This window comes from Trichosurus vulpecula, chromosome 3, assembly GCF_011100635.1.
Source record: "Trichosurus vulpecula isolate mTriVul1 chromosome 3, mTriVul1.pri, whole genome shotgun sequence".
NCBI lineage: Eukaryota > Metazoa > Chordata > Mammalia > Diprotodontia > Phalangeridae > Trichosurus > Trichosurus vulpecula.
In genome coordinates, this window is record NC_050575.1 from 187,482,853 (window position 1) to 187,505,878 (window position 23,026).

General features: G+C 39.3%; 1 protein-coding gene across 6 annotated transcripts in view; it reads right to left on the reverse strand.

Moving 5' to 3' along the window:
- Positions 1–23,026, reverse strand: part of PHACTR3 (phosphatase and actin regulator 3) — a 205,286-nt gene that overhangs the window by 118,947 nt on the left and 63,313 nt on the right. For all 6 annotated transcript variants that reach the window (XM_036752699.1, XM_036752698.1, XM_036752697.1 and 3 more), the window contains exons 2-4: positions 17,553–17,714; positions 12,998–13,075; positions 1,792–1,983 (exon numbers count right to left, since the gene is read on the reverse strand). In XM_036752699.1, the coding sequence (XP_036608594.1) occupies positions 1,792–1,983; positions 12,998–13,075; positions 17,553–17,709 (427 nt within the window). In that variant the 5' untranslated portion in view covers positions 17,710–17,714. The remainder of the gene's footprint in view (positions 1–1,791; positions 1,984–12,997; positions 13,076–17,552; positions 17,715–23,026) is intronic.

Here is a 23,026-nt window from a genome sequence, read left to right on the forward strand (position 1 = left end):
GCCCTAACTAGAATTAGACTAAAAAGGGGGGTGGGAGGGCCATGAATGGGAGGATTTGGTTGGTAATATCAAGATTGTAGAGGGGTTTTTTGGTAGAGATGTAGCCCATAAAAGTCCACTTCTTCTTGACGTTAACAAACAAGTACTGCCTCAGACATTTACTAGCTATGTGACTATGAACCTCACCTCACTTTACTGAGCCTCAGTGCCCTCATCTGTAAAATTTAAATAATACTCCCTCTACTTATCTCGTGAGGTTATCATGAGGAAAGTACTTTGTTAACTACTAAATGCTATTGAAATGGAAATTGTAGTTGTGTAAGGAGGTGGTTGTTTTTTCCTTCTCCTTTGCATCTTGCAATTTAGGTTGTTCTTTCCAATTTGTTTTTCCAGCCCTTCCTGTACATGTTTGGGATCCCTGGCATTGAATGTTTGATCCCACAATGAGCAAGAAGAAATAGCTACAAAGACCATTATCTATCTATCCATCCATCATCTATCTATCTGACTGTCTGTCTGTCTATCTGTCTGTCTGTCTATCTCTCTACCATCTATTTGTCTATCTATCTCTCAATTCTAGGGGACCTGCATTATTAATGCCCATAAACTTCAATGTATACCCATGTTCAGGCTTCCCAACAGCCTGTATCGAACACTTCTTAAAAGGATTGACCACATTGTATTTATGCATTGTTTGTCCCGCCTAATACTACTAGATATCCCAGATAAGTAGATAAGCATGGAGTCAGGAAGACCTAGATTTATTTTAAGTCTCTGACACTAGCTGTGTCACCAGGAGCAAATCACTTTACTAATTTGAATCTGTTTCCTCACCAGTAAATTAATAATAATAGCTACCATTTGTCTAGCCCTTTAAGATTTGCAAAATACTTTCCAAATGTTATTTCAAATGACCCTCTCCACAACCGTGTGAGGCAATGGCGCTTATTACCCTCATTTCACAACTAGGAAAATTGCAGCTGAGAGAGGTTAAATAATTTGTCTAAGGTCACACAGCCAGGAAGTGGATGAAGTGAGAATGAATTCAGGTCTTCCTTTCTCAAAGACCACCACTGTTACCTACTGCTCCACCTAAAAGCCTTAAATGAGAAAATAACACCAGCAGTACCTACTTCCCTGGATCGTTGTGATACTCAAATGAGATAATGCATAGAAAAAGTTTTCCCAACTTCAAAGAATTTTGTAAATTTCCACTATTATTATTATTAGTAGATAGTAGTAGTACTAGTAGAAGTGATCATTGTCATGTGGGGTGACAGTAGTTAATTCTCCTTAGGCAAAGAAATGGTCTTCTTGGTGCTGGTTTTATAAGGAAGTGAAACACATAGAGGGCTAGGTGATTCAGGGGCCACCAAGAATACACCCACATACTCCTAAAATAGTTCCTTTATCCTCACAACACAGTGTCTGCGATTATCAGTTAATTCTTTTGGATCTTCAGGAGTTCCCTGTGAGAATGCAAATACCTTTGGTATAAACCTCGTGAGTTGTCACTAATAAATCTTTTAGAGAAAGTTAATGGTAATGAGATATAGAATAGATGGAAGGAGAAGAGAAGATTACTATAGACCAATGGAGTACATGATGTAATGGTCTCTATAAGGAGGACACCTGGCCCATTCCACCGCCCTTCCCCTCTTCTCCTCTAGTGTTCAGTAAGCAGTCCTTACAGTCCTGGTGGTAAATCCTAGCCTTGGGACATGGAGGGCTGGGTTCCAACCCCCTGGCAGCCTTGGAAAGAAGACCCTGTAAGGATGTACATCCAAATACCTGCATCTTCTTTCTGTTCCTCTGAGTGTGGCTCCTTGTCAAGTGAGGTCTGATCTGTGGCTGCTGCTGCTTCTGCTATGGAGCTTTCTTGCTGCATCTCTTCTGAGGTAAAGGCCTGGCATTTGGGGGTTGAAGGATCACTCTGCGTTGTTCTAGTGCCACCATCAGCACTGCATGCTTTGGCTTCAGCATCTAAAACATCATGCCATTTAATCTGAATTAAATGATCAGAAGTACACACTTGACCTTCAAATTCTGTGACATCAGGACATTTCTATACCAAGAACCTGCTAATCAGATTGGCCATTCCCAGCTCAAGAGTTCTCCTGCCCTTTCTTAGTAATCAGCAATTCATCTTACTTACCTCAAGCACCACTGAGTGCCTGCTACAACAAGGACTAAAATTGTAGTGACAAGTCTGACGTCTTTTATTTGGTGGTTGTGGAGGGAGATTTGGACTCGTGATTTTATTGATGTAGGAAACTTTCAGTGAGGAAACTTTCTCTACTGATGCAGATCAGCAAATGTTCTGCGACTTAATAGTATTAGAGATGCCTAGGACACTGAATGGTTAAGGATGTGTCACAGCCATTATGGTAATGGAGTGACTTGAATCTAGGTCTTCCTGACTCTGAGAACTCTAAGGACATTAACACTGCCTCTTGCCATACACATGTCAGATGCTTACTGTATCTGTTAAATGTTGAATTAGTCAGCTGTCTATGCTCTCTGATCTCTAATCCTACCATGCCCCTTCCCCTCTTCTCTCTATCCTTCCCCCCTCTCCCCTGATATACTTCTTTCAGGTTTAGCCTCTAATATAAAGATTTTTACCTTGTCTGTGAAGTTGTTTTATATATACGCATATATACATATGTGTCTATCTGTATGTATGTGGATACACATATGTATATACAGGGTGTTCCTAAAGTCTGGACACATAGGCAAAAATGCATATTTTCAAGAAATGAATTGATTGAAATTTTCGACAGCATTTTATTTAATTGGAATATTAACAAATAACATCTTCAACTTCAAATAACATCATATGATTTCATATTCGTATTTCGAGAGTGAATGTGCTAAAATTGACGGCAATGTGGAGTTATTGCACCGAGTTCACATGAATCTTGCAAAGCTCACCAACCTTTGCATCCCAAATGATGGAAATCATATTGAAGATGTCATTTGTTAATATTCCAATTAAATAAAATGTTGTTGAAAATTTCAAACATTTCATTTCTTGAAAATATGCATTTTTGCCTATGTGTCCACACTTTAGAAACACCCTGTATAATATACGTATAATATACATATAGACGTACACATATATAATAGGGCAGCTAGGTGGCGCCATGGTGCAGTGCTGGGCCTGGAGTTGGGACTTTATCTTCCTGAGTTCAAATCTGACCTCACTAGCTGTGACCCTGGGCAAGTCACTTAACCTTGTTTGCCTCAGTTTCCTCACCTGTCAAAAGAGCTGGAGAAGGAAATGGCAAACCATTCCAGTATCTTTGTCAAGGAAATTCCAATGGGTCCCAAAGAGTCATACACAACTGAGAAACAACTGATCGATCAATCTAGCTATCTACAGATAAACATATAGATATACACATATATAACCAACACACACAAACATACATATATGTATATTTTTTACTCAGGTCTTCCTGACTCCAAGTTCTCTATCCACTGTGCTATCTAGCAGCCTGGTGCAATATGCATGCATGTATATGTACACATACATATATATACATATATATATGCATATACAGTGTGTGCATACACACAATATACATGCATGTACATGGGTTATATGTGCACATATACATATACTACACATACAAACATAAATATAAAATATATATGAATATATAATACCTATATCTAGATAGATATAAACATAGATATACATATTGGAGTCAGGAAGACCTGAGTTCAAATCCAGAAGCAGAAATGTACTAGCTGTGTGACTCTGGGCAAGTCACTTAATCCCTGTTTGCCTCAATTTTCTCATATGTAAAGTGGGGATAATAATAGCACCTACCTCCCAGGGTTATTATGAAGATCAAATGAAATAAAAATGATAAAAGAGCATAGCATAGTTCCTGCCACATAGCAAATTCTATGTGTTAGCAATCATCATTATTATATATTAATAGCTGTTTTGATAACTGTATTTCAATATTATTGAATTTACAATTTTTTGTATTTTATTTTATGCATTTAAAAACAGTTCTGAGAAGGGGTCCATAGGGGTTCACCAGACTGTCACAAGGGTCTGTGACACAAAAAAGGTTAAGACTCCCCCGCTCCTGTCTCCCCTCTAATCCCGTCTTACTGTCTCTCTTGATGCTAAAGGGATTCTCACCATTGGTGCTCCTCTTCTCTCTCCATTTCCTAGTCATGAGTGAGTACTCCTGAGTTAATGACAGCTCTAGGGGACTCAAAGGCCTAGAAATCATGTTCATGTTCCTCCCATTTCCTCAAAGATGGGGCTTCTAAAAACAGATCAGCTCCTGCGTTGAGACAGATTGTACCTGACGCACCTTCAGGAGGCTTATTGGGTCCAAAGAGCACAAAATCGAGGCCTTCTCCTCCCTTGGGTGCTCAGGGATCCCAGAAGGCTCAACGGCAACATTAGATTATAGCCCATGTGCTTAGCAGCCTGGATCTTCAGCTCTGATCGAGGCTCCAACATGCTCATGATGTAAGATTAACCACAGACACATGCACACATTTTGGCTCTCTTGCAGGACATGCAGGGTTTTTTTTATAGTCCAAGCTCACTATTCTGGCCTGGAATCTCGTTCAGAGAAAAGTTACCATTCTTACAACAGGCCCTGCATGAGCACAGTTGCTAAGATACAGCCGGGGGACTGGGGGCGGAGCTCTTCTTTCACAGCTCCATCTCATTGTACAGTTGGACGGCTCATGATCAGGGCACACGAGCAGCTGTTCCCTTTGTTTATCTGATGCCTTTTCCCTCCTTGGTGCGACAGAAAGGAAGAGAGTGGAGGGAGCCTGTATTTTACATGGCAAAGGGGGTGGGAACCCACCCAGGCCAGCATTTCCACAAGGCAGAAACAGGATATTTGATCTGTCAGCGCCCAATCCTCAGGGGGGAGATAATGTACGTCATCAGAGAACACTAGACATGGTTTCATGAGAATAAATTTTAAAAATCTAATTACAAAATATTAAATTAGTTAAATCACTTAGGAAAATTTGGAGCCCATCTCTATTAGAAGATGGAGAAAAGTCACCTCCATGGTTCTCTGAGCAGCCTATGACACTGAGAAATTCATAAGCTAATCTTTATGACCAGAGAGGGAGGACCTTTCATGCTTGCAAACAGCTTTTCCAGCAGAAATCAATGGTTCAAAGTAGGACAAGGGAATAAGGAGGAGACAGGAAAGGAAGACAATTCTTTCTTTTTTTCCCTCTTATTCTAAGTCCAGGTTAAAAAAAAAAAATCACCTAATCCAGCCAGGTGTTTTCAGTCCCTGATATACCTTGGCTTTCAGCAAATCATCCCTAACCACTTATTTAACCTGAAATGAAATGAATTCTAGAGTTTATCATGCATCTGCACATGATAAATGAGATCAAATGAAGGGATTAATTTTTCATAAAGAAAAATTGATTTGAAACATAATAATTTTTTTTAGTATCAAAAGATTGTCCTTTTGCTATTCCACAACTTTGTTCACTGACAAAGGGATCCCACTATCAATGGGATAATGTATTTAATTACCAAATCCCTTGTCAAGTTTCTTATTCCTTTCTGGAGGTTATGCTAGCCCAAGTTGAGAACGTTTGATCAAATCTCTTAAATATCTACTAAGAAAATAAAATTAATCATAAGTTTGCTCTGTCTGGATTGTGGGTGGGGGAGGTAAGAGGCACAAAATGCATCCAAAAAGTCCTACAAGGTAAAGACATTCACAAGTCACTTATCTCCAATGTCAGTACTGCAGTAGAAATATACACAATTCAGAAGAACTCCATTCTATTGTCTTCTCTCTTTCTACATTTTCTTCTTCATCAATCTCACCTAGTGTTAGTTTCAGATAGAAATTTTAGTTGAACTAATCCTAAATCTAGATCATTTGCCCTGTCTTTCTAATCTTCAGTCTCCAAATTCCAACTAAATTCCGGTCGTGTCCATTGGGATGCTTAAGTAATTCAATCCATCTTAAAACAAAATCACTCTCCCAGTCACCTCAGCTCAAATCCTTACCATTGACTTTGATTCCTTTCCTGTGCCCCCACTAATTCACTGCTAAGTCTATCACCACTGTAAATAGGACCCTCATTACCTCCTGTCAGGACTCTCACAAGTGAATTTTTCCCCCACTCTATTCCCTCTCCCCTTTTCTTCCTTAACATGCTAACTTCCTAATGGACAATTCTGATCCAGTTCCTTCCCTGATCAAAAGACTTCAGTAGTTCCCTATTAAGACAGCCAAAGCCCTTCTTGATCTAGGTCTAACCCACTTGTCCAACTTTTTATTATATTATTCACTCCTCCAAATTATGCCGCAACCAAAATGAATTAACCCTGAACACTCTCCTATTTCTCAAGCTATTACTTAGAATGCCCTTCTCTTTCACATCTCTGCCTCCTGAAATCCTACCATCATAGACCATGTTATCTCTTCTATGAAGCCTTCTGAGATTCCCTAATCAGAAATAATCTCTTTTTCCTTTTAATTCCCACAATACTTTATACATGCCTCTCCAGAAATTATAATGTTAAGCCTCGAATATGTCTTTGCACATATTTTATCTTTTCTGCTATATTGTAAACTTTCTGAGGGTAAGAATTCTCTCATTTTTCTTTGTATTTTTCACAGACCCTAGCAATTCAGTTAATAATTATTCAGCATATACATGAGTTAAGTTGCTAAGAGAAACCAAGGTCAGGGAGGGGGCAAGGAGAAGAATTCAATCACTCATTCCTTCATTCAAGAAAGATTATGGTTCCTACCACTTGTGTGCCTCTAGAGAATTGGGTTAGGTACTAAGGCAGGGATGCTTAAATTATTTTTCTGTCATAGATCCCTTTGACAATCTAGTGGACCTCTTTTCAGAATAAAGTTTTTAAATGCATAAATAAAAACAGGATTGCAAAGCAAAACAATTATGTTGAAATACAGTTTTCAAAATATTTTTAAAGAATAAATTCACAGACCCCAGGTTAAGAACTGGAATCACTAAGTGGACCCAGGGAGATAAGACACAATCCCCGCCTTCATGGAATTCACAGTCTAGTAGGATAAATTCTACACATGGATCATTCTAATGTACACATTACATGATAAATACATACGCAAAAGTGCCATGTGAGATCTGAGTGGTCATTTCTGACCTTGAATCAAGGAAAGGGTTAAAGATTTATTCCAATTGTCTTAGAACGATCATGGCATTTTAATGACTGACATAAGCGGTCCCCTCTTTTTTTTTTCTCCTAAAGGAAAAAGGAGCAAATTTAACCCAAAGGGATTAAGAGATATTACAAACCATTTCTAATCTGGTTTTAGGAAGGATTAACAGTGCTGTGGATGCTGTTGTTTGAAGCAGCAGTTGATAAAATACATATGTTAATAAAGGCACAGAATGATCCCTGGGGGGTTGGGGGGGACAACAACCTCATTGAACTAGAAGCAAATCACATGAAGCATATTATAATAGCCTTCGGTTGGCCATTACTCATGGCCTCTGTCTAGACACCAGTGCAGTCTTGTAAATCTCCTTGATAGTTTTATAGTTTACAGCCTCAAACAAGGGACCCTCCACATCCAAGGGTCTCTTTTAAAAGGACATTCTCCCCTGCCTAGTTCTCCACTGAAGGAAGATTACTCACTGTTTATTTTTACTAAAATGGCTTTAAGATGAAAAGGCCTTTCTCCTCCCTCCAACCAGTTCTTAAAGACTGTACAGTCATCCTGCTCTTTTTTAATTTCCCTTTCCTTGGTTCTCCATCACTTCTCTTGGCATAACAACAACAAAAACCACATTTACAGTCTGCAGAGTGCTTTATAAATATCTCCCTTCATCCTTATAACAACCCTGGGGGGTAGGTGCTATTATTACCACAGATAAGGAAATTGAAACAGAGGTTAAGTGACTCACAGAGCTGGTAAGTGTCAGAGGCCAGATCTGAACTCAGGTCTTCCTGACTCCAGGCCCAGAACTCTATTCATCGGACCAGCTAGCAGCCTCGATGCAGGGGTCAACAAAGTGTGCAGCATATATTTGGAATGCACAGTTTACTCTTGCAAATGTACTGAATGAGCAAAATACAGACCAGGTAAATACAAAGATATGATTGAAGGGACCCCATGACCTGCTTTGTATAGGAGGTAGCACTTGAACTGAGCCTTGAAGGAAGCTACACCTAGGACACACACCACAAAATTTTGGATGTCCTGTGTTGGGAAAGGAAGATGGCACTTGGAGTCCCGTAGCACAGGCCAAGAAAAGAGTTTTAGTCTAGATATCAGGAGACCAAAGTTCTAGTCCTGGCTCTCCCACTTATAACCTGGCTGACTCTGGGCATGTCATGTAATCTACCTTAGCCTCGGTTTCCATAGCTATAAAATGGGAAGATTAGGATGGATGAACACCTAAAGTCCCTTCCAGCTCCAAAGCTCTGTGATTCTGTGTGGTTACCATCTTTGTGGACATAAACAGCGAAACCTCTTTTAGCCACTATACTTGATCAGAAAGCAAAATGCAATGCCCTTCCAATGAATTGGGAAAGAGAATGATTAAAATTCACAGCTAACCCAAAAGCTCACTGAACTAATACAGAAAACCTTTATTATTTGAACTTGCAGTCTCAATCAGAACCTCAAGGTTTCTGTGGTTTCAAGAAGTGCTCTGAGGATTTGTCTTCCATACCATAGAAGCCTCCTCATTCTGAAAGCTCATTCCACTCCTGCACCGCTCATATTGGCAGTACTCTCTGTCCCTGACCCTCTCACTCTGATCGGCTGGTTCCTCTCAGACCCTCCAATTTAAAGAATGAACCAGCTTGAGTCGACGTCTCCATCTGCCTCCAGTCCACACCACAGACTCAACTCCACAAGATTTTCCCTACCTTGACCCAAGACCAGTATCTTCTCTCCCCTCCCCCATCAGCTCCCTTTTATATGTGTCCCATTAAAATGTAAGTTCCTTAAGGCTAGAGATTGCCTTTCTTAATTAATGTTTGTTGAAGACAATCCCAAAGGACTAATGAAGCATACTATGGCCTCCAGAGAAAGAACTGATATTATTTGAATACAGACAGAAGCATGCTATTTTTCACTTTCTTTCTTTCTTTCATTCCTGTTCCTTTATTCAAGTCTTCTTGTACAAAATGACAAATATGGAAATGTTTTACATAATTGCATATGTATAACCTATATCTGATTGCTTACTGTCTCCAGGAGGGGATAGAGGAAGAAGAGAGGGAGGGATTTTTGGAACTCAAAACTTAAAAAAAAAACCCAAATGTTAAAAAAGATTATTTTAACATGTAATTGGGGAAAAAATAAAATATATTAAATTTCAAAAAAAAGAAAAAAATGCTTGTTGGCTGACATTTTGCAAATTTTATATGCAAATCTATATTCCTAGCTGAGTTATAGCTTTGCTTTGTTTTCCCTATGAAGAAAGGCAAATTAAATATATAAAACAGTTCTTAAGGGGAATCTTTAACCTTCCCACTCCAACTGATACCCCTCTAGGTCAGGTTGCCATTACTTCTCAGGTAGGTGATTATTATAATCTCCTAACTGCTATCATTGCCTCCCAACCTCCTCACCATTTTCCTAATGCACAGCTCTGATTATGCCACACCCCTGATCAAAAATATTTCAGTGGCTCCCTACTGTCTACTGTCCAAACCATAAATTCCTGAGCTTGGTGTTCAAGATCTTCCACAAACTGGCTCCAACTTAGCATTTGAGCTATATTTCATGGCATTCCCACAAAGACACACTATATTTCAGCTCCTCTCTTGCCTTTGCACACACTAATTACTATACCATGGCAGGAACATACATCCCTCTTCCCATCACTCACCACCACATATCCATCTATTGAAAGAACTCTCTTCCTTCATGTTCCAGACAAGTATGATCTCCTTCTCATATCTCAGGGTTGGAAGGAAGCTTATGGATTTTTTTTTGGAGGCAATTGAGGTTAAGTAATTTGCCCAAGGTCACACAGCTAGTAAGTATCTGAGGTTGGATTTGAACTCAGATTCTTCTGACTCCAGGGCCAAGCTCCAGTGCCACCTAGCTGCACCAGCTTGTAGATGTTTTAACCATACTGGAATAACAATATCTTCTACATCCTTAACAAGGGGTCATTCAGCCTTTGTTTGAAGACAGGAATGGGGAACTCACCACCTCCTAAGTCTAAGTTTTGGAAAATACAGTCCAGTTTTGCCACAAATTTCCTTGCAACCTTAAGCAAATCATTGGATCCAGAAGATCTGTGGTCAAATCCTAATTCTGTGATCTTGGATACATTACTTGATATCTTATATTCTTAGTTTCTTTACCTATAAAATGGTGGCAATTATATATTCTTTTATATCTCAAAGATTTGGTGTGAGGAAAAAGGAAACAACTGCTTTCAAGATGTTCTAGAATAATAAAAGTACTACACAGATATAAAGTATTAGTATTCACTAGATGGTTTTTCTATGCCTGACAAAAGCTTGTAGAAATATAAAACAAAAGGTACCAAGACAGGATACCAAGATGCTGGAGAATCAACCTGCCTGGTCCCATTGCTCCAGAATGTTTGTGAACTGGGCCCCATTTGAATTTCCAAAACATAAACTAGTGTTGAAGGAGGGGGGATTTGGCAAAACCCAAATTGCCCTTTGCCAGTTTTTCTCTTTAATTTTTAAAACATGCCATTTATTCTGAAAGGAACCGCATCAATATCTTTTGTGGCCCACTTACACTTCATTCACTGAAATGTTATGTTTTTTTTAGCATGATTTGATGACTAAGGATCCTTCTTAAAAAAAATGTTTTGCTTAAAACAAAGCTAAAAATATAAGGATTTGGGGGCTTGGCTGAAAAATTAACAGGCAAAATATTCCAGCTTTTTAACTTGGCAAAATGTACTCCCTCCACATCTCTGAGATGCCTCCGTTTGGGGAGTTAAATAAGGTGGTGCATGACTGCTCATGAATGACTTTTCATGGCCGCCAGGTCTCATACTCAGAGCATCTGAAGCCTTTTTTTTTTTTTTCAGGTAGGGAAGCACTAAAAATAGCAACTCAATCTGCTTCCCCTTCCTGGATCTGAAGAACAGAAATAAGGAAAAAAATGCCCCTGGCTAAATTGAATTTACCAGAAAGCAAGCCTCACTAAATTAGTATCCTGCATGAAATCTGGATTAATTTGTTTCATATGCAGACACCCTTAATTTCTAATACTTTAGGCCAAACTGACAAAACTTAGAGTACTATTTATATGGATGGAAAGGGAAGTTGGAAAATCAGGGCAGTCACAGACCCCTATGCCAGGTGGTTAACAAGGGAAAGATGGTATTCTCTGAGGAAGAGATCAGAATCTGTATTATAATGTGGTCTATGCTGCCTTCTGTTCTTCCCCCATATTGCTCTTATGTCAGGGTAAATTTTTTTTATTGTGATATGCTCAAACTAGGATTCAGAGTCTCACAATAGGAGCTAGCAGAGGAGGTCTTCAGCTTGTGGAATTCACACCTTATAAGTCATTTTATTTGAGCCCTATTGCTGTCTTTAAAATAACCTCTAGACTAGAGCATGGGTTCTTAACTTCTTTTGTGTCATGGATCCCTTTGGTAGTCTGGTAAAACATTTAGGCCCCTTCTTGGAATAATGTCTTTTAAAAATGGAAGGAAATGTCAAAATTCATTTAGAAGTTAGTGAAAAAAAGATGTAATTTTTTTCCCCCAACCAAACCTCAAGCTAAGAACTCCTGCTCTAGAGAGAGAAATAGATACATGTAGAGAAAGATTATTATATCATTATCAAATAATCAAAAGATTATTATATTATATATAATAATATAATTAATATGATCTAATTAATATATTATATAATAATATAATTAATTGTATTATAGAATTCTGTATTATATATAATTATATTGTATTATTATATTATATTATTATATTGTCAAATTATTTTGCTATTAACACCAGTTGATATAAAATATAAAGTAAGGCAGGATCAATGGTGTCAAACTCAAATAGAAATAGGTGCCACTAATAAATACATAAGGATCCCTGTGAGCCAAATATTGATTTAGTTTTAAGATTTAATATTATCTATGTTTTGTTATATTTTTTATTTATTTTGTAAAATATTTCTCAATTACATTTTAGCCAGGCCACACTCGGGAGTATTGTGGGCCATGTGTTTGACACCTGTAAACTAAATGATCTCTAAGATTCTTTCTAGTACTAACAGTCTATGGTTCTAGGAGGATGACATTGTATTCCTAGCTTTGTCACTAATTCTGTGATGTTGGTGTCTCTGAGACTAATTTTCCCCATCTGTAAAATCAGGATGTTAGACAAGATGATATCTAAAGAATCTTCTTCAGCTTCTCCACTATAAAATGAAGACATTGGGTGAAATCATCTCCAAGATTCCTTTGAGCTTTAACATTTTATGGTAATTGTCTATGAAATTTTTCTGGATTCAGATATGATTTGTTTTCCTCAATTCAGGACCATGAAAGAAATGTCACATAAACAAGCAAAAACAAGTACACATGCTCAAGTGCATGCGCGCGCACACACACACACGCACGCGCACACACACACGAAGCTCTACCACCAATTTAAAATGAATAAAACAAAATTTTAGCACAATCTGGACCAAAGTAAATGATTCAACAACAAAAATATTCATGGGTAAAAATACATATGAGACATCAAACAATCAAGTGCCATTGAAAATGTAGGTGTGTCCTGGAACACTCTAGAATCTCTAGTGTTATGCTAGAATCTCATTTGGAACAGTCTATATACTTGGAAAGCTCCAGCTCCTTGAGCAAGACTCCCTAGGACAGACATGTTAATTCTGTTCTGGCCCTTGACCTGTCTGTGTGATCCTCCCTGTTCTTACCCCTGAACCCTTCGAGTTTCCAATTCCTGTGATAGGATGGATGCCATAAAAATGATCAAGGCCTCGGCTTACCTTGCTCCATCATCTCCAGCAGACCCTTTTTAATGAGTTCATCCCGACCTTGCCTCGTGGCGATCTTCTTTTCCAACACTGCACAACACAGAAAGACCAAGATGATCAGCAGTCAAGAGCCAATTCATTGCTAATGGTTGCTCATTGGAAAGAAAGCAGCATGAACCTTGAGTTCACGCAAAGTAAACAATGGGAAATTGACTGACCGAAAGGTTACATTTAGTTCTGGGTCCATAATGATAAGGACATTTTACAAATTTTGAATACTTATTTGTACAACAGTTCTGGGACTCTCCCATTAACCATCCTCTTTAGAACTGTCCATGTAGCATAACCAGTCAAATAGAAGCTTCATAATCACCCCTCTCTACCCCCCAACACTTTTTTTTTAAAGTCAATAACCTCAATGATTTATTTTAAAGGCAAAACTGTGGAAATCCCTCTTCTCTAAACTAGCTGTTCTCTGACTCCGACAATTCAATAATTTACCAGCCAAGGAATGTAACCTTTTTCTGCCCCCATCACACTGATGTATTTTTCTGTGGTTTGCATTATCATTTGCTAAATACATTTCAACACACTATTTATGTCAGTCCTCAGTTCTGAGACCTTTATGCTTTCTCCCGCTAGAAATTCCACAAGTAAATCATATATTAATAGCATTCATAAAATTCAAAAGAAAGGCTCTTAGCCCGTAAGTCTTCCCCCACCCATGGGCAGTTGCCAAACCTTGTCAATTTCTCCTTCCAAACACTGTTCCTTCCTCTCTCTGTCCAACAGTGAAATCTGTTCTGCATGTGGTGACCATGTCTCCTCACTCTCATCCTCTCTCCATTCTCTCAACTTCTCTCCTACTCTGCTCTCCAGCTGACATTCAAAGGCTGCCACAAAATTATCTACTGCCACCTTCCCTTGGTATTAAGATATCACCATTTCCTCTTTCAGAAAATCTGGCTACAAATTAATTTTTACCCTCAGCCCACATGGCTTTAGAAAAGAGATTGTACCTTTGATTTCATTGGTACAGAAATTCCCAATTCAGGTTGGCACCTTTGCTGCAACATAAGGTCTTAGATGGTTGGGTAAGTGAATTGTCCAGGGTCACACACAACCAGTATATGTTAGAGGCAGGCCTTGAACCTAGGTTTTTCTGACTCTGAGACCAACTCCTTTCATTAGGCATGTAGATTGTGTAGAGGTTAGAGCACTGGGCCTGGTGTTAGCAAGACTTCAATTCAATTTTGGCCTCACTTACTAGCTATGTGACCTTGGGCAATCATTTAACTACTGCCCGCCTCAAACGTAAATTGGGGACCATAAAAGCCCCTACCTCACAGGACTGTTGTGAGGATCAAATGAGAGAATATTTATAAAGTGCTTAGCATAGAAGCTGGCACAGAGTAGGCACATAATTAATGCTCATTCCCTTCACCTTTCTCTGCACTTTGCTGCCTCTGGGCTTAGTGACTACCATTAATTGTGGTTGCAAAGACTATATAGCCAATATTAAGAGCTATTCGCAAATAAACAAGCACTTGGTCTTAAACTTGAGAAGGAGCAGGTAACTTGTTCACCATTAAGTCTGGAAAGAGCCAGGTGGAAAGGGATAAGATAGAAGCCTTTAAAAGCATAATGAGAACATGGCATGACTAAACACACAATGGTTTACTCAGTCCTAGAGTATTCAATCTAGTGGGTACCTCTTACTGTTTGAGAGAACTAAGTTTAGAATGAATATAAAGAAATTCTACTTCCCAGGATAGCTGGGGCACAGTGGGTAGAGTGCCAGGTTTGGAGTCAGGAAAACTCATTTCCCTGAGTTCAAATCTGGCATCAGACACTTGGCAGATGTGTGACCCTGTACAAGTCACTTAACTCTGCCTCATTTTTACCATCTGTAAAATGAGCTGGTGAAAAATATGGCAAACCCCTGTAGTATTCTTGCCAAGAAAACCTCAAATGGGGTCAAGAAGAGTTGAACACAACTGAAAAATGACTAAGCTGAACTTCCCAGTGTAGAATAGTAAATACATAGATTTCACTGCCCCAAAGGGAAGGTTCAGGTTAAAAAAATAAATAATTTTTAGAAAGGGTAAATTAGGAAATTAGAGTCTATAGATTAATAAGATTGCTAGAATGAGACAGGAGTTTACATATTGTCTAATTCAACATCTTCATTTTACCAGTGAGGAAATTGAGTACCAAAGAGATATTGTGACCCCTGAGAGGCAGAGCTATAATTCCAACCCATTTCTGATTCCTAGCCCAATATTCTCCCCACTACATCACTCTGTTTCCTCTAAATAATGAAATAAAATCCTAAAAGGTATTAACAGAGATGAACATTGCATAGAGAAACTGTAGTGGAAATCTCATCTGATTAAGTCAGGAAAGCTAGGCTTGAGGTGCTCTACCCAGAGACAATTTGGGTGACTTTAGGTAATCACTTAAGGAAGTGATATTCACCTTGTTTTCCTTATCTATAAATCAAAAGGCCTGGGTTAGAAGATTTCTAGGGTCCCTTCTAGCTTTAATGTTTAATGAGAAAGTAGGATGTTTGGGGCACATTGCTAACCTTTGATTTAGCCATGAGAAAGGCCAACTCTGCCTTCCCACAAGGTATCTTTTGGCATCCCCACCAGAGATGGAATGCTCTGCTGACCCAGGTTACCAATTCTGATGATTTCAAGGAGATTGAAATCATAACAAGGATAGCAGCAAGGAGCTTTACAAATGAAATACAGTCCAGGTAGGCCTCAAGTAATTTTTTCAACATTGTGGTAGCTGACAACCAAGATGATAAGGAGTTGGGGGGTGGGGGCAGGCGGAGAGGGTATACTATAGACACTGCCCGGGTAGCATGATATAGTAAGCGTTGAATTCAGAGTCTGAAAATCTGGATTAGAGTCCCAGCTCTGTAAATTACGAGCCATGTAACTATAATCACGACTTGTGTCCTCTTTGAATACCTTTCTTCATCTATAAAAATGGGGGGAGAGGAATCATGCCTGTTCTCTTTTACAGAGAGAGTTACGATAGTCACATGGAAGTAATGTCTAGTAAAATAACTTGAAAAATTCCATAGTGCCTTCCTGAATCAGTTTGACAGGACCTTAGAGAGAGGTGAGTAACCCATACCTGGAAATGGATCCTTTCAACAATGTCCCTGATAAGTAAGCATATGGCTTCTGCTTAAAGACCTTGAGCAATGGGAAGTTACCACATTGCAAAAGTATACCCTCTGCTTTTGGACAACTCAGAGAGATAGGAAGTTTCTCCCTATATGGAACCGAAATGTGTTTCTCTGATATATCTACCCACTGGTTCTAGTAATAACCTCTGTGGCCCGGCAGAGCATCTAAATCCCTCTTTCATATGATACACTGATCACCTTTCAAATACATGAAGACGGCTCTCGTGTTTTCCCTCAGCCTTCTCCAGGCCAGGCACCCCCAGTTCATTGAACCAAGCCTTCTATGGCCTACTTTCTTCAGTCCTCTCGCCCTCCTTGTTATCCCTGATGGATCCACTCCAGTTTGTTACAGACCCTCTTAAAATGGGACGTCCAGAACTGAACACAAAAGACCAGATTAGTCTTATTAGAGAAAAGAACAGCAGGATTATCATACCCCAAATTCTGAACAATAACAATGTAATCTAAGATTAAATTAGCAGATTTTGGCTGGTACACTGTTAACTCACATTGAGTTTGCAGGTGACAAAAATTCCATTTTTTTGGTTTCATTTGGTTTTTTTTTTGTTGTTGTTAACATAAGCTGCTGTCCAGCTACTCTATCCTATACTAGAGTTGATTAAAAAAAAAAAAACCAATGTATGGGACTTTACATTTACCCCTATTAAATTTCATCTAATTAAATTAACCTCATTTTTCTACCCTGTCAGAATCTTTTTGGATCTTGGTTCTGTCATCACATGCTAGCCATCCCTCCCAGCTTTGTGTCATCTACAAATCTGATAGCAAATGAAAGTAAGTGGCCTAATTAATAGGCAGTGACAGAGTTCAAGCAGCCTAATGATGATATTGTCTCCTTATTCCCTGACTACTTGCATGCTCTTTGGCTCTTCAGAGCAGTGAAGAAAACAGATTCTTGGGGCATCCTGAGGCAAGATCTCCTAAAGCAGTCACCTACAGAGCTGGAGCCTAAGGTCTCAGCCTATTTCATATAAGCATCTTGGATGTCAATTATGCATCACAATTAATGATGATGTGTTTCAAAAAAGAAACTGGGAAGTGAAAGGCTAGGGCAGTCAGTGATGTTCTGTTTTGAGTAGGGTGGTTTTCAAAACAGAGTAACTTTTCCTCTTAATTATCAAGTCTCTGTTACTTCTGACATTGTGGCTCACTTTTTTTATGAATCTCAATGAAGTAATAGAAAGAACAGAGGAGCTATAATTCATTTTCTCTGCCTAAACTACACTCTTCACAAGACTTCAGTGAGATTCCCCACCAGTAACAAATCTCATTCTTTCACTGTGACTCTTCTGGGTGGCAGAGTTTTGCCTCCCCTTTCCCCCTTTATATTATAGCTTTTACCTGATGAAGTCTGTTTCAGTTTTTCATTTTTCTTTTTCCTCCATTTCCAGGGTTTAAAGATCCTGCCTAAGGTGGCCAGTTTGCTGTTCCTCCTCACCGGGGGAGTGCGAATCCCTGAGACCAGATATTCAGAACGTACTGCAGGAGACTGGTCCATCTCATCTACAAAAGAAAAACCACAAGGGGGTTATCATCAAGCCAACAGTGTTTCTCAAGAAGATTTATGGGGACTATTTCACCCTTGAGATTTCCAAAACCCACTAAGGATCACAGAAAATAATCACTCTTTCCCCTGAAGAATAGTCCAAATCTTCCCTTGGGCCCCCAAGAAATGATCCCATTTTTATACGCTCTAGTCACCAATCATGCTAACATCTACCTCATATAACTTGCTTAATTTACTTTGTTTTATTATCTAAAAATCACACTTAATTAACACAAACAAGAAAGAAGGGTAGGAGGCAATGGAGAGTTTATTTTTGGTGGCCTTCAGTGTAGCATCGTTGGATGAAGGTAGGTTTAAGTTCCATCTCTGTCACTAAGAAGCCCTCCATCCCTGCCTTTCTGGGCTTCTCTCTCATTGTTTATTTCCTGTACCGGACCTTGAGAGGTGGTGTAGTATAGTGGAAAAAATGCTGGAATTGGAACTGGGAGGTCTAGGTCCCAACTCTGCTTCCAACAACTTGAGGCAAATCATTTGATGTCTCTGGACTTCAGTTGCCTCATCTGGAAAATGAGGGAGCTGAACTAAATAACCTCAGAGGTCCCTTGTGCAGTACTCTACTTCACAGTTCTCTCCAGTCAGGGTAGTCTCTTTATTTTGTTCTGCCTCCATGAATTTGTCCGTGTCATTCCCACTTCCCTGAAAATGCCACCATCATCCATCCCTGTCAATAACATCAAGATTAGTTTGCTAATTAGTTAAGATTTGTAGACTACTTTATCTGCATGATGGGTATGAATAGGCTGCAACACATTACAAATGTGTTCTGGAAGAAGCACAAATATCAATGAGATCACAGCACCAGGGGAGTAACCCTCGAAGTGATACCACGAGGTAGGTAGCATTAGTATCATCACTCCCATTTTATAGATAAGTTCTCTTCAAAGAGGTGAAGCAACTTGGCTAAGGTCAAGCCAGCCTAAATCTCTATTTTTTTTTAGTAAAGTCTTACTTCTTCACTCCAGTCAGATATGATATCTTTCTCCTCCGAACTCCTAGAACATTTCTTATCTATGCCACTGATAGCATTTAAATACACACTGCCTTAAAATGATTGTGATTTTATTTACAGTCATGTATATGTGCTTCTATCTCCTCTTCTGTACTATTTTTGACTCATCTTAATGACCACACACACACACACACACACACACTCAAATTCATTACAGGGTCATGGACTTTGGGACGGACAGGACCTTAGAGCTCATCTGGTCTAACCCTCACTTTTAATTAAGCAAGCATTCGTTAAATGCCTTCCACGTACTAAGCATAATGCAAGGGGCTTGGGATATCCAAATGGATCTCTGATTTCATTAATCACCACCTCTCTGTCCTACCCAAACTGTGAGGTTCTTTTCTATAGCCTCCTGTATGTTTGGCATTGAGGGCTAAGCTACCTGTCAGGGACTAAACCCAATTTCTCCTACCATTACAAGGGTACTGGCTGGCCACCTGTCATACCTCATCTTTGGTCAGTGACCAGCTCCTCTTCTCTTCCTAGTTCACAAGTCCTCGAGGTCATCTTTTCTGCCTATTCTTCTTTGAAGTTGCTCATTGGTTTTGTGTTGCAGCCTGATCACACCCTCCATGCACCTCTTTATTGCTATCTGTATGATATTCACTTTTAATTATTCAGAGACTGTTGCATCCCAGGATTAGTAAAAGCTCCCCTTAAAAGCACAGGTGAATCTTTTCATTTCAATGGGGACTAGGAATGCAATAAAAATGGGAACAGTGTTTGCCCTCAAAGGGCTTCTATTCTACTGGGAGTTCAAGAGGAAAGTGAGATTGAGAGAGAGGGATGAAATAATTTGCTAAAAATCACATAGAGAGCAAAGCAGCAGAACAGTGCCTGGCATGTAGGAAGTGCTTAGATAAATGTTAATTAACTTGCTAACTTGAAGCCCGGTCCTGTAACTCCAAATCCAGTCCTCTTCACTTGGTTCAACGTCTTGCACACATCTAATACAATATAGGTGTTCAAGGAGCATTTGCCCAATGGCAGTTGAAGCAGCCTGGGGAGGCTGTATGAGAGTACTAAGTTCCCTGAGGAGGGGAGAGCAGACAGCAAGGAAGGAGAGAGGTACAGAAGTGAACAGGCAAGGAAAGGATGCCAGAGATGAACTCTGCCAGCCTCACCACTTTGCCAAGTCCTGGCATTGGTCATGGTGGTTTCAGAGCAATGTACTGAGAACACTAATGAACAAAGCATCAGACGGATTCCTGGGCATGTCTGGAAAATATAATGTACAGTAGGAAGCACTCAGCTGGAAACAAATATTTGTATCTGGATGCTTTGGTGCCTGATAAGCCTGGGAGGAAAGAATTCTGTGGCTTCTGTTTACCTGGCTTAAAGACCTATTGGAATGATGACATAATGAAAGCTGTTATCAGATTTTACAGATTCTCCTCGTTAAAGAGGCTGGCTTCTGAACCAAAGTAGGCAGGGAAAGACACACTTATTAGGGTGATCTGTACACATCAGAGCAGGTACAGCTGAAATGGCATGAAGCTCTCCTGGGCATCTGACAAACACTGAAATGAAGATGTTTGCATCAATCACTCAGCCTATTTCACAGATAATCAACAGATGTACACTCTCTTTGGGAATTTGAGTGAGGAAGGCAGCACAGTCTCTCCAGAACTTCCTCATGCTCTGGAGCTCTTGCTGCCTGAACAGGCCCATTTGCTCCAGGAATTTCTCAAGCATGCAAATGGAGATTTGATGGGCTGGCAGGTTTTATAAGGCCGCGGCAAACTACTGACCCAGAAGAGGTTTACTGAGAACTCCAGCATTTTTACAAAGTGGCTTACACGCTTCTACACACATTTACTGATTCTCAGGTCATTTTCATGCGGTACCAAAGGTGCCCACATAGAGTTTTGTTAGTGAATACATGTTAGTACCTTAGCCTAGTATCAGATTTGGCATAGTAGCCAGAGTGCCAAATGTGGAGTAAGGAAGACCTGGTTCTGAATCCCACCTTGGACAATGCAAGCTGTGTGACCCTGGGGAAGTCACTTAACTTTGCTGAACCTCAATTTCTTTATCTGTAAAGTGTGAATAATAATAGCCCATCCATTTCAGGAGGGTGACCAGGCTAGCCATCTCTTCATTTTATACCCAAATTTAGACTTCTCCATTATGTCTCAGCACTGGGCACCTTTTCTCCTCCCTCTCTTTTTAGCTTCTTTTTGCGTTTGCCTTCATGCATAAGACTGAGGGCATGAATGGTCTTTTTTCATATTTGCATCCCCAGCGCTTAGCACAGTGACTGGCACATAGCAGCTGCTTAATAAATGCTTATTGACTGATTGCTTCACATTTTACAAATGAGGAAACTGAGGCTCAGGGAAATTTAGTGACTTTCCCAAGATTACACAGGTAGTAAGTGACAGAATCATTGGTTGAGCGAGGACCCACAGTGGAAAAAGTTACAAACTCTTTAATCTGTGTAAGCCAAGAAGATTTGAATTATGAGCTATGGAGAGAAACTGATACATGCTTATTTTGAGATGCAAATGAGGTTCTATATATATGATATGCATATATGTATGTATTTTTGTTACTTAGTCATTTTCAGTCATATCTGACTCTTTGTGGTCTCTAGCTCATTTTGCATATGAGGAAACTGAGGCAAACAGGGTTAAGTGACTTACATAGGGTCACACAGCTAGTGTCTGAGGCCACATTTGAACTCAGGAAAATGAGTCTTCCTGACTCTAGGCCTGGCACTCTATGCACTGTGTCATCTAACTGCCTCATATACATATATATGTGTGTGTATGTGTGTGTGTGTATGTGTGTGTATATATGTATATATATGTATGTGGGTATATGTATATATGTGTGTATATATGTGTGTGTACATGTATATATATGTATGTGTGTATATACGTATATATATGTATGTGTGTGTATGTATATGTGTGTGTATATATGTACAATATATTTGCAAACCATAAAGCAGTATATAAATTTCAGATACTACTGTTGTTATTACAATTATTACCAGAAAAACTATGATATATCTAAACTATATCATAACAAAAGCAGAAAGGTGGTCTATACTTTATCCAGTCCTTTCCCCTACCTTTAGTCATACTCTCAAATCCCAAATAATTCCCTCAAATTGATCCACATCCCATAACTATCCCTTCTTGGAATATGACAGCCATAACACTGGGGAATCCAATTCTCTCTTGTTGTAACTTCTCAGTTCAACAAATCACCTTAAACACTTATTATAAACTCCTATTGCACATAAGGTACTGAGAGTCTTTCTCTTTGGATTATTCAGTTGAAACTGAAGATATCTTATTGTTTTTTTTTCCTTTTCTATGAAACCAAAGAACAAACCCCATGGAGTGAAATAGTCCAGTTAAAAATACAACCACACCATGTAGCTATTTACCCTCTGAGCATGTATCCAATTATTTCTACATAGCCCATAATTCAAATCTTATTGGTTTATAATAATTACCTGAAGAATTTGTAACTTTTACTGCTGAGGTCCCACATCGACCAATAATAGCTCTGTCATTTACTACCTGTGTGATGCTGAGCAAGTCACTAAATTTCATTGGGCCTCAGTTTCCTCATCTGTAAAAATGAGGGAGGTTAGACCAGATAGCTTCTCTATTTTCTTCCAGGATTGGATTCATGATCATAAGACTAATGGAGGTCATAACCCTACACATCTCCGTAGAAGCTTTTCATAAGTTGTTGTAACTAAAAACCTCATTATCCTGTGGCTAAGCCTTCCTTGGGGTGATGAGCTAGGCTGGCCATCCAACCACAGACATACATGGCTATCACTACACCAACGTTATAGAAACTTTTTCAGCTTGATGAGAATGACAAAACTAGCACTGACATTTATATACTGCCTTAAGGCTTGCAAAGGACTTCACGTATATTATCTCAGTTTATCCTCACAGTCCTGTGAGGCAGGGACTAGAGGTATTTTTATCCCCATTTTACAGATAAGGAGACTGGGAACTAGAGAGATGAAGTGACTTGCCCATGGTCACATGATAGAAGCTGCCAGAGTTTATACTGCAATGCAACAATTTTGGAGACCAAGGAGTTTCCTCCACACTTGATCAGGCATTAAAGAAAGTCTTGAGTGAAGGGCTCCTATAGATTAGGGAGAAAAAAAATAAAATTAGACTGAGACAGTACACCAGAAATGTGAGTACACATCCAAAAAAGAATCATCTCAAATACTGACAAGTATTTGAAGACTCT